General features: G+C 34.9%; 1 protein-coding gene across 1 annotated transcript; it reads left to right on the forward strand.

Moving 5' to 3' along the window:
• The first annotated feature begins 764 nt into the window (after window positions 1–764).
• On the forward strand, window positions 765–4,567 carry LOC123684532 (facilitated trehalose transporter Tret1-like). The gene is made up of 3 exons (XM_045623824.1): window positions 765–920; window positions 2,778–3,020; window positions 3,349–4,567. Exons 1-3 carry the CDS (start codon window positions 857–859, stop codon window positions 4,410–4,412), a joined length of 1,371 nt encoding a protein of 456 aa, XP_045479780.1. The 5' UTR covers window positions 765–856; the 3' UTR covers window positions 4,413–4,567.
• Window positions 4,568–18,066: the final 13,499 nt, after the last annotated feature.

An 18,066-nucleotide genomic window follows, 5' to 3' on the forward strand; every position in this document is an offset into this window, starting at 1 on the left:
GGCACCTTTGATGAATTTTGATGTTAATTAATTAAATTAACATAATTTAATTTTTCCGATAATCTGTAGTGACTCTGTTCTGGACCTTGACATCGTGGTTTGCGCATATCTCTCTAAATTGGCACCACTGGGTATAAAATCCCAACCGTGCTACGGTAGAATCATCATGTTCCGATATGGAGATGGAAGGTGTGTTTTGCAGAGATCACTTAGTGCCAAACTGATGGTTCGATCAGTGATCTCGAGATCAGATACCGCAATCCCAAGAGAGAGGTTCGGCACACCTTCGAAATTTACTCGAGAACACCTCTCTGAAAACCTGTTGACTATTCGTCATATTGAAGACAAATTTGGAAGTGAATTTTCTTTACACGATACAAGAGTACCAGTACCAATTAGGTACTTAGCCGTATTTGGTACCACTTTGAAATTTGTCTAAAGAGTGAGACGATCAACTATCTTGAATATATTCTCTTTTAGAATAGTCCTAATCACAAAAATTATCTCGCGAATCTTAAAAGATCTGTCGAAAACTTTATATTCACCATATCAGCGGTTTAGATGAAACAACATTTGTGAACTGAATTTTCAAATTTTCATACCTGATTGTTTCAGTTGCAACTTATTACTAAGCATAATATTTGATCATAGGATGAACAATGTGAGATAATCACTAACAGGATCTTTACAGCTTTATGGATTATGTGACATAATAACCAAATTAGCGTGGATAAATTCGAATGTACCTTGCATTTCAAGATAACGTAAAATACATATTTATTTCAGAAAACGAATTTTTCAGTTGACTACCTGGCGATGTCTTAGTAACATCTCACTCGGATAAGAAAGCAGCATAATGTTTAAAGCTTACGTCAATTTATTCAGAGGGACTGGTCCTCAACTGTTATGTATGCTCTTTGGTGAGTAACCTACTAATAAACTTACCTGAAGTATTTTCAGAAAAATATTCGTCACTAATAACTCGAAATAGGAATAATAAAATTGAATTAGTTAACTATCACTACTTTATTATACACGAGTATGGTTACAGAACAGTGACCCGAGTTTCATAGCTTTGCTACATTTTCAAACTAATTATCTACTTGAGTCCGTATAATAAAAATTGATTGTTTGTTTCTTAGTTATTCAAACAACTCCTCTTGAATATGTCTTTTTTGTGGGAGTTCGAACTTTTTTCAAATTTAAAAAACGACAATATTCACAAATAATCTTAAAAAACATAGGAAACCAGGAAGCTATTGAGTATTTGTTAATTAATGCGCCTATTGTACCCTTGGATTTGTCATCAGTGAGATGAACCTTATTATTTCAGAATATTCTCTGCTCAAAATTCGAAAGATATTGACATCGATACGAAATGATACCTATGCCGTTCTGTTCGGGGAGCAAGTGTCCAATATTAATTTAGTTTCGAATGAGAATTTTCCACAGCCCTTTCATGCGAGTGTTTCAGATTGTCTACTCAATCCTAGTTGGACACAATTAATTGAGCGCATAAAAATGGCTTGCGACGTGGTACGGATTACTCTCGATCTTATCAAACAATAGGTCGCCAACCTTATTGAACGATCAGAAAATTATATTGAATAGGTGGAAATTATTTTAAAAATGATCTTTGAGGCGAATTGCAAAATTTGTAATATTTTTTTTTTCTAATTTCATGTTGATGCAATATATGTTATTCAAAAAACGAATTTTCAGTCAAATTCATATATGGACATATAAAATAGTTATGCAGACAAAAATTTAGAAATTTCAGAAAACAACCTGCATATTATCCATAGTGTTATTTTGAAATTAGCTTAGATATTCAATCTGAAAAGATCTTCATGTTTGTCCAATATATACCCTTCGTCAATCATTACAGGTTAACTTATCTTTTTATGTAGTATCTTCGTTGTTTCTGATTAATTCACTGAGGAAATATGAAAATGAATTGACTGTCATTCAATTTCGATTTGAATGAATTTTCATCAAGTTGAGTCGGAGTCAATCCAATACCAATAACCATCTCAGATGCCGGAGGTTATTTTATAATACTAATGTCACAAAAAATATAAATCCTTGTAAAGGAATGTATAAAAATTAATAAAATAAAAATTTATTTTGTAACTAGATCATTTAAAGTCAGACAGTTCTTATTATAGTTCACTTTTATTTCACACTCATTTGATTTCTTTTATATATTTCCTAATTCATGTTTCAAATTGTTTGTTATCATAATTTCTTTTTCTTTTATATATTTCCCAATTCATTATTCAAATTTTTCGTCATAATTCATGATATCTTAAATAATCAGAATAAATACCAGAGATTGAGAAATCTAATCTAAAATTAGAATAACATATTTATTCAGTTAGTCAAAAACTCATTTGAAAAACTATTAATCCCTTCATTTTGTTAGAGCTTTTGTCGGTTCAAAAATATTTTTATTTGGCCTTTATTTAAATAAGTAAATAGTAAATTATATTGTGTTTTTATGCTGCTTAAGATAAGATCAATGTTTACAAACCAGATATATGCATTCATAATCTGTATATAATTCGAGTGAATATTTTTTATTAAATTATCTCCAAATACACGTGAAATAGAAAAGACTGCATTCGATGTGGTAGTTAACATTATTATTATTGATTTCTTTGATCGTTAAACTTATTCGATCAAACAAGCTACTAAGGATGTATCATTCTTCAATGTATTCCTCGAAATTATTAGAAAAACCTTCAATTTCATATTTGAGAAGTAATTTTTTTCAGGTACTCTCAACGCTCTCTCTGATGGTATGCATTATGGTTGGACTGCACCAACAATACCAATTCTACTCGAAGAAGATAGTCCAATCAAAATAACACAAAATGATGTTGTTTGGTTAGAAGCATTATACATGATATTTGGTCTAGTGAGCTTACCATTAACAGTATACTTAGCTGACAAGATCGGAAGACAAAAGTCGGTTCTTGTGGCCTCAGCAACAAGTCTGATTGGTTGGACCTTAATAGGTAATACTTTCAAAGGTTGTTATATTTTAAACATGTTTAATCTGGCTGTCATAACGACTCATTAATTGAATGTTGACTATTCCATCGGCATGAGTCTAGTACGTTCAATGATTCAACCCTTGGGGATTGAAGGTGTGTAAGCTTGGCATGTTGTTCATTAAAAAATTTGTCGCCGTTCCATTATTCTCAATTTTCTAAAGTTTTTCTGGACATCTCCACCAGCTGCTTTGTCGAAACTCACTTGAAAGTTTGCAGAACTCAATGATCTCTTCTTATTTCTTCAGCTCTCTCACTGCCATTAGTTTGCTACATCTTTTCAACATTTTAGGTACTGCAACCAGGGTTGAATACCTGTACATAGCAAGAAGTTTGGTAGGAGCTGCAGCTGATGTAGCCTTCGTATGTTCACCCATGTATGTTGCTGAGATAGCCCACGAAAAAATTCGTGGCTTTTTAGCTGGCACTATCTACGTAATGGAACTAGGTGGTGTCTTTTTGATCTACTGCATCGCGCCTTTCGTATCTATACGTATCCCACCTATAGTAGGAGCATGCATCGTCACAACACAACTCATCATATTCCCTTTTATGCCTGAATCTCCATATTTCCACCTATACAAAGGGAAAGAAGAGGCTGCAAGAAAATCTTTGAGATTCCTCCGTGGAACAGATGACATAGACGAAGAGTTCAAGGCTATACATTCTGCTATAGAGAGACAAAAAGCTGAAAAAGGAAGACTACAAGATTTAATTTTAGTTAAGAGCAACAGAAGAGCCATATGGGTCATGACTATTCTTAACTGTGGTCAACACATGATTGGTTTCTCAGCTATACTGATGAATCTTCACACCATCCTGAGTGCTGCTGATGTCACGTTTGTAAGTTCCGACTCAGCTGCAATTGTATATTCGGGCATCATGATGTTAGCATCCATAGTTGCCAGTTTGATTGTAGATAAGTTTGGACGTAAAGTGCTGGTGAACATATCTTGCATCACTGCGGGATTGTGTCTTTTAGGTATTGGTGTATTCTTCCAATTGAAGGCTTCTGGTGTTGATGTGAAAGCTTTGAGCTGGATTCCTATAGTGTTTATCATGTTCTACGCCGCATTCTTCAAGTTTGGAATAGGTACGATTCCGATAGTGATGACAGCAGAGATATTTTCTGCTAAGGTTAAAGCTTTAGGAATGAGTGTAGCGGATGGGATGTACGTTTTTTTCTCAACTGTTTCCATATACGCTTATCAGTGGTTGAACGAAACGTATGGGATGCATTTTGTGTTTTACATGTTTAGCGCCTTTTCTGCTTCTACCTTCATTTTGACTATGATATTTATTCCCGAGACTAAAGGAAAGACACTCGAAGAAATACAGCTCATGCTAAAGAAGTGACATGGAGGAGAATCATAAATAAAAAATGTATTGAATAAATAACAAAAAAATTGTAAACAACGAAAATATATGGATTACAAAAAAACCTTTTACTTGTATTTTTGTGCAATAATAAAAAGTTTCTCACTTGTTTCGGATGATGATAGTGCTTGCGAGAAGCGTAAGATCTTTTTAATTCGCAAGATTCATTGATTTTGACTAAACAGTTTAACAATTTCTAAACGTATAGAATTAGGCAAGTTCTTACAAGAACCTCTTTTTCAAATATATTTACAATATGACGAATAGTGAGTCGATTAGAATAATGTCATCTATTGATTCTAATTAAATTTATCTGATGTTGATAATGCAATATAACAATTTCTGAACGTTGTTGAAGTCATAATTATATAGCCCACTAGGTACTACCAAACATAAATGACAAATGAAATGTCGAAAAATAATACACAATGTTGCCGTTATAACCACCCTGTAGCTCGTACATTATAGCAGCAATATCAAATCTGTTGTAAGTATCTTCGGTTTTGTCAAAAATTAGCATGGTGTCACGAGTTTTGGACACACTGTACCTACATGTTCTTCTGTCTAGTGAGCGTAATAAACAGAGTATTCTGACTCTTTGGTTTGAAGGACAACGAGTTGCCATTGAATGGAACAGAGTCATATTTCTTGAACAAGACAAAAAGGAACAACTTGCAGCTAGATAAACCTACAATTCACCGTCCGACAACTATACTTTCTAATAACCTCCATTCGTAGAATTAGGCAAGGACAAGTATATTCCAATGTTGCCATTATGACCATCTTATAGCTCGTAAAATATAGCAGCAATATCAAATCGATTATAGGTATCTTCGGTTTTATCAAAAATTAGCATGGTGTCACGAATTTGGGACACACTGTACCAACATGTTATTCGGTCTAGTTAGCGTCATTACCAGAGTATTTAGACTCCTTGGTTGAAGGACAACGAGTTGCCACTGACTGGAACGGAGTCATATTTCTTGAACAAGACAAAAAGGAACAACTTGCAGCTAGATAAACCTACAATTCACCGTCCGCCAACTACTTTCTTATAACCTCCGTTCGTAGAATTAGGCAAGGACAAGTATATTCCAATGTTGTCATTATGACCACCTTATAGCTCGTAAAATATAGCAGCAATATCAAATCGATTATAGGTATCTTCGGTTTTATCAAAAATTAGCATGGTGTCACGAATTTGGGACACACTGTACCCACATGTTATTCGCTCTAGTGTAAGCGTCATTAACAGAGTATTTAGACTTCTTGGTTAGAAGGACAACGAGTTGCCACTGACTAGAACAGAGTCATCTTTCTTGAACAAGACAAAAAGGAACTACTTGCAGCTGCATAGATAAACCTACAATTCACCGTCGACCAACTACTTTCTTATAACCTTCGTTCGTAGAATTAGGCAAGGACGCCACTGCATTACCCTTACAAGAACCTCACTTGCAGTAATACCTCAGCTTATCCGTGTCTCAGGCTCATTGATATCATAACTCATACTTAACGTCGCCTTTTCTTTAGCTGGAAATGTTCTCGCAGAACTAACGGTATCCTGTAGGTATTCGTTGCCCTGCCCGCCTGCTTTGTTTATTGTGTCATTTATAAACGAAGCGTACTTTTGTTTAAAAAAGAAAACCGGGAACCTTAGTCAAATGGTTTCCTCTGACAGTTTCTTGCTGTGCAGAGATATTATAAATTTGGAGATGAGGTGATGGGAAAATTCTACGCAATATTGTTGGCGCTGAGTTTGGAATAAAATTTCCGATTTTCATTTTGATAACACCAACCTAGAATGAGTGGATGTTTGAAAGAATGTTTTTTCGTTGTGTGAATCACTGCAAACCCTTCATTTAACTCGAATGAAGATAAATTAAAAAATCAACGATGAAGGTTATTTGTAGAGATGATACGGAGCTTCGATAGCGATTCCGATTACGATAAGTCAAAAGTTCTAATTCAAATTAAACTTTCGATTATGATTTCTGTTTTAATATTCTTGAATCGAAGGTTGAGAATGTTAAGACACCGGATACTAACGAAGTCAGAGCGATTCAGATTGGCAAAGCAGGAAAGCAGAGGAGCTCAAGACGCGCCCGCCCCCACGTCGCAAATTTAGGGGTCCACAAATTCATGTTTGGCGTTATTTGTTACGAAAGCCAGTTCAAAATTTTCAAAGTTGCGAAATTATTGAGGCTTGAAATTTTAGGTGAAAAATCATCGATTTGGAAGTTATTGTGACGCCTTCGGCTTACCTACATGGCCAAACTATGGAAAAAACCAGTTATGTATATAATCCGACGTTGACTTTAGTTCAAAAGCATCATCAGGAAAAATACTGTGCCTCAACCAAATTGACGCAAATCAAAAGCATAAAAAACCACAGTTTCTGTATCGGCTTTCTCAATTTAATGTCATTCTTCAATTTTATTGATTCTTAAGAGTCTAGATGAAATGGATTGACCAAGAATATTACACAGTATTTCCTTTAAGAAAATTTATAAATTAAACGAAACGTAGGACAATACATTAGTGTTTTTCCATAGTTAGTTCCTCTAAACCTGTTATATATCATTTTTGTCATGGATTCAGTTTCATTTCATTGATGAAAATTGAGAAAGCATTAGCGTGAAGTATGCAGTTTTTGAGCGCTCGTCATTCATGCGCTAATAAAACTCTTATACGAATTGGATTTGAGGACGAATTCGATCATCATCGAGTTGAACCATAACTTGCTCAAAATTCTAAAAATACAAACATTGTGATGAAATGGTATAGCGAATTGTTCGGGGAACGAGCGCTCAAAAAGAATACCCAATAGTAATTTAGTAATCTTCTTTCTATAATGTCCCAGACGTCTTCAATGGATGAAAGATCGGGTATTAATCGTCTTCCAAATGGACCTTCTTGATATAAGGACATACATTAGCTCCTTGGAGATATTGGTTGGTAAGCATCCTTCTATAAGACAAGGCATGTGGTTCCACTACCTCCTTGATGTAACGCACGGTAGTCATGTTGCCTGGATACGCAAATTTGACTTGCTTCCATTACCAATTGCCCTTCTTACTATAATTTCAATTGTGTGGCACTTTCATTGAAAATTGAGATTCTTATCTTTTTTCATTTCTCACCAAAAACAAAAACTAAAAGGAAGTATACTGACTTTAAAAGTGGTCGAAGAATCACTGAACATGCTGGTCATCTGAATTCGGAAATTTCAGAAATCAAGCCATCACAGTCCGAATCGTTCAACGACTTGGACTGTCATTACGCATCAATTGCCAGATAATTAGAGCTGATCGGCGCCAGAACAAATCTTCTAAAATTCCCTTTCGTGTGTGCCTTTCTATAGATTCATGCCTTGAGCAGGTTTTTTATTTTTATATTCCTGCATATAACCAAACATATCCTAAACTGAATTACATCATCCTTGTACAAAAAAGAAAATTTTATAGACTTTATGTCCTTTATGTTATGAAAACTGTAGTTAAGCAAAAATTATTTGCAGGAACTAGCAATTATATATAATTAACTAAAAACTATCGTAAAAAAAATATCTTGTATGAAAAACGTGTAAATAAACTCTTCTTGTCTTGTCTATAGATTCATAAGTATACATTCCTGAGTTGAAGAGAGCACTATCTAAGCGGAAAGGAGTCGGCGGAAGGTGTCCAAAGCTACCAAAATCTCAAACAATACCTGACAAGGTTATCGTATCCGTATTTTGGGGCGGTCTTTCTTTGTCACAAATCGACCCCAAATTCCTTGTCACAAATCGATTAAAACCATTGTCAGATTGAATGAATTGCGCTTCCAACTTCTGGACCACCCAGCTAATTATCCTGTAGTGACTTTGTCTGCTCACAAAGGACAGTAGGAGTTTTCGCGCCGCACTACTACGGCCCCTACTGATTTAAAGAGATCGTTGCGTTGCGTTGAAACAGGGTCACCTCTCCACGTTGGTGTGAGATGGTGTGTCTTGGGCAGAGATCGATGGATAGCCCAACTAATGAGTTCGCCAGCGATCTCGGGACGAAACACCGTCTCACCTCGTAATTTGGCTCGAAAAAGACTCGCCAAAATCCATCTGACCATTTGCAAGAAAAGAATTATCGACTTTGCAACAAGATCAAAGGAATAATGTATTAGGTATAAAGTCACTCAAAGATCTTATTAAGCTCTTCATTAAATTTGGCCTAGCTTTCGGACATTTACATTGTTTCAGGCCACTGGAAACAATTTTTTACATTACGAAAGACTATTAAAAACCAAAATTCTCTCATTAGATAACTAATGAGTTTTTTTTTAATAGTCTTTATACCTAATACATTATTTCTTTGATCCATCTGACCATCACTGATTAGAAACTGGCTTTTTGCAAAATTTAGAAAAATGTTACAGGGAAAGAAATGTTGCTCGAATGAAGAAATAATTGCTGAAGTTGAAGCCTATTTCGAAAGTAAATATGAATTTTCCTACAGAAAAAGTATGAAATGTTAGAGTAGCCTTGAAGTATATTATTCATTAGTCTTGAAAATTTTAACTGATGAAGACAAATTACTGGTTAGGTCCGGGACTCATTTAGTGAAGAGTTAGCTAGGTAATATAATTTGTTTCAAATTCACAGTTTATTAAGATAGAAAAATCCGAAAATAATCAACACTTCTCAAAAATTATTACTCGTTTGGAGCAAAAGTTTTCTGTTGATCATTCAGACGAAATTCTGACAAAAACCTAATACAACTTAAGACAACCATACTAACTGACAAAAAAACTGCAACACCCAGAAGGAGCTGTTTGAATTTTAAATTATTTTTGGTGAAGTATCGATAGTATAGCAAGGAGTATTTGATTGAATTCGAAGAAAAAGTCGTGAAGGTTTTTCCATGTGAACAATTTTTGTCACTTAAATATTGTAGTCGTTTTTTTGCAAGTTTTTTTTAATTTTACAACAAACCAGCTGTTCGAGGAGATCCAAAGTCGATGTTTAGTTGTTGTTGAAATTCCTATGGTATGGGGTGCTATTGCATATGCAAGTAGGTCACCTTTAGTCTTTATTCGAGGTAACATGACAGCGCTGCGTTATCTTCAAGAACTAGTGGAGCCCTTACCTTAACCGGCTCGAGAATCCAATATTTCAGCAATATATTGCCCGACCTCATGTTGCCAGAGTTAGTTTAAACTTTTTCGAAGCGATTCATGTGAATCATTCGCCATGGCCGCCCAGATCTCACCCATAGAGCATGTTTGGGACATCATGGGTAGACGGCTTTTAAATTTATCATGACATGACATCAAGTACAGGTAGCTCGGGAAAGTAGCCCTCAAGAAGAAATAGACCATCTTATTGCATAAATGCCGAGATGTATCAAGGAATGTATGGATAATCGGGGTGGACAAACACATTATTAACAAATTTAAAAAAAAATTGTAAACCTTTCATTTTTTTCTCCGAATTTCAATCATTTAGTCCTTTCCTTGCTCTACTATACAGGGTGTCCCGTAAAGACCACGTCAAACCGAAGGAGACTGTAGGTCAAAGGATAACCCACCTGCTATGACAAAATTTCTATTATAAAAGTCTTACCGTTTTCGAGATAAATTTTTTTTTTGAAAATAATTAATTTTTGCCCCTTTCAATAGTTCTGCCCTTACGGTTGGTACAATTTTACATCTTTCTGGTTAGTTTTTTCAGTAAAATATTGCTGAAGAATGATTTAAACGTTTACATTAAAAACATCCTCCGAAAATTTTAAAGGGGGGCTATGAGAAATATTTTTATTGGAAATTTTGGGAGTGGATAATTTTGTTCATGAAGTTTAGCCCATCGTAGTGGAAAAAAAATGTACCGAGCTACTGCTGCACATTACACCAATAAATTGTCTATTTTATAGTGATTTCAAAGAGGTATCACACAAGACATTTGTTGTTCAAAGAAAAAAGGTATGGCTGTTTTTATCCAAATGGGTACGTTTCTGACAAAATCAAGTTTGTCAATTATGTTAAGAAATCTTCGATGTTGCATTACTTAGTGAACAATGGCAATTGTTTACGTGCGAAAATATTACTCGCATAATTATTCGCCTCAACGAAATTCAATTTTGCCGGCAAATTTTGGAAAACATCATGCAGATCCAGATTTTTTTAATAAGATCATTTGGAGCGACGAGTCTTTCTATACCAAGGATGGGTACATAAATCTCCACAATTCGCATAGCTGGAATATCATAAATCCACACGAGGAGAGAGAAATAGATCACAATATCGATTCAAGATCAATTTATGGACTGGAATATTTAATGGTGCAATTTTGGGCCCGATCGAACTGCCGCCATCACTGAACGCAAACTATGTTTTGGAATTTTTAACCAACCAGCTGCCCATTTTATTGGAAGATGTGCCACTGGCGCTGCGATGTAGTCTGTGGTTTCAACATGATGGATGCCCAGCACATTACTGACTCGAAGTTACCGTACATTTGCATAGAACTTATCCCCACCGGTGGATTGGAAGAGAAGGGGAAATTTTGTGGCCTCCTCGTTCACCTGACCTAAATCCTATGGACTTTTATTATTTGGAGCGACGAGTCTTCCTGTACCAAGGATGGGTACATGAAGACCTGAATCCTCTGGAGTTTTAATATTGGGGCTGCCTAAAAGACAAAGTATACGCAACACCCATACGTGATGATGCCGAATTGAGAGAACGCATCCGCAATTCGGCTTCATCACGTTTGGGTGTTGCGTATACTTTGTATTTTAGGCAGCCCCAATATTAAAAGTCCAGAGGATTTAGGTCTCCATGTACCCATCCTTGGTACAGGAAGACTCGTCGCTCCAAATGATCTTATTGAAAAAATCTGGATCTGCATGATGTTTTCCAAAATTTGCCGGCAAAATTGAATTTCGTTGAGGTGAATAATCATGCGAGTAATATTTTCAAACGTAAACAATTGCCATTGTTCACTAAGTAATGCAACATCGAAGATTTCTTAACAGAACTGACAAACTTGATTTTGTCAGAAACGTACCCATTTGAATAAAAACAGCCATATCTTTTTTCTTTGAACAACAAATGACTTGTGTGATACCTCTTTGAAATCACTATAAAATAGACAATTTATTGGTGTTATGTGCAGCAGTAGCTCGGTACATTTTTTTTCCACTACGATGGGCTAAACTTCATGAACAAAATTATCCACTACCAAAATTTCCGATAAAAATATTTCTCATAGCCCCCCTTTAAAATTTTCGGAGGATGTTTTTAATGTAAACGTTGAAATCATTCTTCAGCAATATTTCACTGAAAAAATTAACCAGAAAGTTGTAAAATTGTACCAACCGTAAGGGCAGAACTATTGAAAGGGGCAAAAATTAATAATTTTCAAAAAAAAAAATATCTCGAAAACGGTAAGACTTTCATAATGGGAATTTTGTCATAGCAGGTGGGATATCCTTTGATCTACATTCTCCCTCGGTTTGACGTGGTCTTTACGGGACACCCTGTATATGTTTCACCAAAAAAATTGTTGTTTAAAATTTAAACAGCTCCTTCTGTGTTGCAGTTTCTTTGTCAGTTAGTATATAATAAAAACACTATAAGACGTATATAACAAAAAATCAAGATGTGATAGAATTTATTCTTCCCCGATCAATCTCAAAGATCCACAGTGCAAAACCATAGAACAAAACAGCTCCCCCTTGGATATAATGATTGTCATCCATCAAATTACCCGTTATGATGTTGATTATCTACCATCCACTCGGATTCTCAATCAGGACACAATTTCCTGAGTTTCCAACTCCAGCCTGATGTATCAGCTCATAAATATGAGCTAATATCGATACGACCAATGCCCAAATGCCCTTGAGGCCGATCGAAAACTGAAAATCAATCCAAACATGAAGATCGCCCTGTCCAATGCGGTGCACCTAAAACTAACCGGTTCAAAACAGGAAATTAAAATACACGGAGACCGCTTTAGTGCCGGCAAGACCACGGAATATGATTTAAAACGTCTATTGAAACGGGGTACAATGAAAAGGGTTGAGTGCGTTGCATGCAAACCGTTTTCTATTCTCGTTGTTCTATGAATTCGAAATCTGTGGTTTGTGGTGAATTCGTTAATTTCGTTTTGGAGTTCATTTCAGGGTATAGCGGAGAATCTTTGGTGCTTGAAGTGTTGCATCGACGAAAATAGGGGTTGCCACGTATGAAAACTGAAAAAAGAAATGCTTCGATAAAATTATAGAATGCTTTATATGTGAAATCAGTGATTGGAAAAAAAATAACAAAGCAGTCAAGGGCTTTTTAGCGCTCGTTCATTTATGCACCAATTGAACCCTATTAGATCGCATATCCAGAGTTTCATTATAAACATATACCTACAATATGTTTCCAAATTAGAAGTGAATCTTGGAGGACGTGTTAGTATGACTCATTTGATATAGTTAAAGCCATATTTAGTTATAACAAAAAATCAACATTTTACGAGATATTTGAGTTCTTGTGATTTTTAAAGGTTTCTTATTTTTCGTCAAATTTTTCTACGTTGACCAAATTTGATAATAATCTTGAATTATTTTCAAGAACACCGTTAGAATAGACGAAGCAGCGAGAAGATTGAGAGTAAATTTCAGGCGGATAATAACAACTGAAGAAATAAGAAAGATAGCACATGCTTGTACCTATAAGGAATGGTGGAGGTCATTTCAAATATAATTTAAATGCTTAAACGTGGAGTTTAATTGCAATAAAAAAATTTAATCAATTACTTCCTTCTTTTTGCTTCTTTCCTTTTCCAAATCAAAATCTGCTGATACAAAACTAGTGCCAATACAAACTAACGAAAAGTTTTTTAAGAAATATAGAAGACATTTGGCAAATTTTTTCAATAATTTTATTAAACATGAATCGTGAAATTCGAAAATTACAGGCAAATTTAAACTAGAAACTTACCAATATTTGCTTTATATACCATATTTCAAATCAAACTAATTCTTATTCAACATCTGATATAGCAAAATTTTGCTTTTTTCATACATATTATATCTTTTTCTGATGAAAATAATCCAAATTTCAAGTTAAACCTGGTCAACGTTGAAAACATTGACGAAAAATGAAGTGAGGTGAGAATATTCTTCAAAAAATACAATAACGCAAATATCTCGGAAACTGTTGATTTTCGGTTATCAATGAGTATGACTCAATAAACAGTACCTAAATGAGCGATACCTCCTTCATGTTTCACGTCTAATTTGGAAACATGGCTCGGGAGAAACATTTTGGCCTTATAATATATCCCTCTTTTTAAAACATAATACAGGGTTCAACGTCATTTCTCAGCAATATTCTATTGAGTGGGGTCAGATATGTATAATCTTTAAAGTTTGAATTTTAGGTCACATCAGAGTATTTTCGAATGTTCAATCTTTCAGCAGAAAAGACATTGAACAGTGAAAGGAGTGTTCGAATACATGTACAGGGTATCCCAATTACTATAAGACTTAGAGCAAAAAACCGATCCCTTTTTTCGAAATAATAAGATATCATAAATCAGATCGTAAATATTTTGCTCTATTCTCGACCCGCTGAACAGATTTCTGGAAAATGACTGTTTCAAATATTTCGCTATACATATCTTGGTTTCTGTTCGAAATATACGAAAAATTCTAAAACGTGTTTCACAATGATTTTTATGGTTTATATGATTCTTACTCATAATAGATCATAGAAATCAATTACCGTTTTAGAGATAAAGAGTTAGTGTTTTTAAATCTGACACCCTAATTTATTAATATTACTCGATTACAATTGAACAATAGACATAGAATGAATTGAATCTCCGAATAAATGAAAATATATGAAAAATAATTATATACAGGGTGTCCCGTAAAGACCACGACAAACCGAGGGAGAATGTAGATCAAAGGATAACCCACCTGCTATTACAAAATTCCTATTATAAAAGTCTTACCGTTTTCGAGATATTTTTTTTATTGAAAATAATAATTTTTTTTCTAATTCAACTTCCGATTGAATAGATGAAATTTCAGCTTCACTGTCGTTTTTTAAGAAGTCTTCTTTGTTCTATAGTTTTCGCAAAAAATAAAATTTCATCCGATAAGAACGAAGGATTTGTTGGCAGCTTCTGACACAATGAGAAAATAACGTTGCTTGATAATGTACAAATAACTGAGGATAACAGCGCTTATACAGGGTGTCCCGTAAAGACCACGTCAAACCGAGGAAGAATGTAGATCAAAGGATAACCCACCTGCTATGACAAAATTCCTATAATAAAAGTCTTACCGTTTTCGAGATATTTTTTTTTATTGAAAATAATGAATTGTTGCCCCTTTCAATAGTTTTGCCCTTACAGTTGGTACAATTTTACATCTTTCTGGTTAATTTTTCATTAAAATATTGCTGAAGAATGATTTCAACGTTTACATTGAAAACATCCTCCGAAAATTTTAAAGGGGGGCTATGAGAAATATTTTTATTGGAAATTTTGGTAGTGGATTATTTTGTTCATGAAGTTTAGCCCATCGTAGTGGAAAAAAAATGTACTGAGCTACTGCTGCACATTACACCAATAAATTGTCTATTTTATAGTGATTTCAAAGAGGTATCACACAAATCATTTGTTATTCAAAAAAAAAAAAGATATGGATGTTTTTATCCAAATGGGTACGTTTCTGACAAAATCAAGTTTATCAATTCTGTTAAGAATTCTTCGATGTTGCATTACTTAGTGAACAATGGCAATTGTTTACGTGCGAAAATATTACTCGCATAATTATTCACCTCAACGAAATTCAATTTTGCCGGCAAATTTTGGAAAACATCATGCAGATCCAGATTTTTTTAATAAGATCATTTGGAGCGACGAGTCTTCCTGTACCAAGGATTTGACGTGGTCTTTACGGGACACCCTGTATAAGGTGTCCCATTTCCAGAATGAATTCGGAGAACCCATTACCTTTGAAGCAGATGACACTTTTGAAAAACCAGTAACGGAATGCTTTTCGACAAATCGGCAGCTAACAAACTGCATTCAAAAATATAGAGTTTTCCATTCAAAAACACCCGTGTACCCTTCAAAACGGTTAATGATTCCTATGATATGTCATGATTGCCATATGAACTATGAAATTACAAAGAAATACGTTCAAAAATTTCTCTAATATTTTGAATAGAAAAAATGAAGTGAAATAGCGAAATATCTGAAGCAGTAATTGTTCAGAAACGCCGTTTCTCGAGAATCAAGATATCCAATGGTATATATCTACTTTCTGATATGCTATTTATTTCGAAAAAAGCAATATTTTAGAGTTTTATAATTCCCGAAATGATTTCAGTGATCATCGAATTTGAAACACCTGAAGACTCTTGAAAGTGCTATATCCGCCCTTGATTTCAGATTCGTATTAGAATCCCTTGTATAAGCAAAAGCTATTTCAGTTATGTGGACCAATTCTCGTTAGGAAAGGTAAAATAATAAAAAATGTGAAATTTCCAGTATTCTTCATCGAATCCTCCCCCTATCCCGAATTATATCCGATATATAAACTTCTGGGCCAGAAGAAAAGAAACCATCCCAGCCGAAATTCCATATATTGTAGGCAGGTGAGGCGCGAGAATGAAACAAATTCGAAATTGGTTTCAGTTCGGCCGGGCATCGCCGACGTCGCGACGTCAAACAGACCGGAAATGGCCGGAATTGGAGTTGGGATAGGAAATCGGGATGACCGACTTATGCAGAATCATCGCAATTCGGAACAAGCGGATGAAAAAGGTCCTTTTTGGCCTTTTTGCTATCGCGAGGGGTGCCTCAATGTTTGAGGCCCCGAGATTCGGTGGGAAAATGATTTTCTTTCCGTTTATATTCGGGGAAAAAATGTGATCTATCGCATCATCTTATCCCTGGCTTAATATGGTAAGTTCTGAATTAGAGAGAGTAACACTTCGAGGATTCGGGCCTAGATAGTAGAAACACATTTTTCCTCAAAAATTCGACTTTATTCATTAACATAGTCACATTTATAGGTGATTCATCTACTTCAACTCTCCTCTAACTGCCCAATACCTTTTCTGTAGAAAGTTTCGCCTTTGCTTTCGAAATAAACCTAGGTATATTTATCCATTTCGGACGAGGGACATTGTCAATTTTTCTTTTACATTTGAGGCCGTTTGTTCTCAATTTCTGCACTCAATTGGTTCAATAACATTATGTAATATTCATTGTTTCTACCTTAGTCCAGGAGATACCAACAATACAGAGAAAGTTCAATGGGAATACCATTATGTATCTAATGATGGGCCGTCCCCATCAGGACCGGCAAACCGGACATTTTGCCTAGGCGCCAAATTGTAGGGGCGCAAAGTCAGCTAATGAATGATACATACTCATTGACACAAAAATGTTTTCTCAGTACTAAAATAATAAAATTTCCAAGAGACAATTTTTGTTTAGCACATAAGTGCTCTCCACTATAGTTATGAAAAATTGAAAATGAAAATAGGTATAGCATATACAAATTCACTTGGAGGAAGCCAGAATATTTCGATTATACAAGGGTTGTCCAAATTTCTAGAAATTCCTTTGGAACCAGTGAATTTATTGCCTAACAATACTTTGAAATAAACCCCGGTATTTAGCAGATCGCGGTATCCACATCAAAGGGACATCTATGACCAAGCGTTTTCATGGACTAGTTCAAGTGACTTTGGATATACTATACTCAAAAGCACCTTTATGAACTACGTCGTCTTTTTACTATAGACTTATAAAGCGCCGTGCTAACGGGGGAAAAAGGTGGTATTGCACTAGCGGTGCCATCTGTTCGTCAGGCCAGAGATTTAATGGGAGCCGTCCTATTAATAAAATGGGGCTTCAAAATTAATTGAAATTCATTTAATCTGATATTTTTTTTCACTTATATCCGTCGGTGACTTGTGTGTTAAAATATGTGAGTGAGCTGTACTAACACAAAATTTCAAATCTCCAACTAATAATCAAGATCAAGATAGGTACCACCTTTTAACCGTTGTTGTCAATGAAGGAAAGGCTGAATAAAATTTATCAAGTCATTGCTTTGCTTGCATTCCATTTTAAAAACAAAAACAAATGTTGCTTCATTCGATCTTCAATATCTCAATCGAAACTTAATTCAATGGGCCCTATTTTGAAACTCGAATAGGAATAAACGAAACAGATCGTAATTTCAATTATCGGAATGTTTCACTTAAATCCAATTCAAATTTGGTATTCGGTATCGAATTCTTCTTCTATCGCTAAATGTAATTCGAATTGATATTCGTAAGTAATTGCACAAGTGCATCAAAATTACCGATAATTTTGCATGACAGCGTGTTGTCATAAAAACTGCATGAGTTCATTTTCCCGACACCGAAGGTGGAGGGCTCTTTCTCCAAAAATGAAAATGACCGAATGCAGTTTTTCAAAGAAAACACGCTGGAATGCGAAATTATCCGGTCATTTTGATGCACGAGTGTAATTCGGGGGAATATTTCCCGAATAAACTGTTACATTACCTGTCAAACTGATTTAGAATGGAATTGCCATAGATTCGAACTGTGTAAGATGCATAGAAAC

This window comes from Harmonia axyridis, chromosome 7, assembly GCF_914767665.1.
Source record: "Harmonia axyridis chromosome 7, icHarAxyr1.1, whole genome shotgun sequence".
NCBI lineage: Eukaryota > Metazoa > Arthropoda > Insecta > Coleoptera > Coccinellidae > Harmonia > Harmonia axyridis.

Coding starts and splice junctions, on each gene's coding strand:
- LOC123684532 (XM_045623824.1), top strand. CDS start 857: ATGTTTAAAGCTTACGTCAATTTATTCAGAGGGACTGGTCCTCAACTG. Junction 921..2,777: donor ACTGTTATGTATGCTCTTTG/GTGAGTAACCTA, acceptor AATTTTTTTCAG/GTACTCTCAACGCTCTCTCT. Junction 3,021..3,348: donor GATTGGTTGGACCTTAATAG/GTAATACTTTCA, acceptor TCAACATTTTAG/GTACTGCAACCAGGGTTGAA.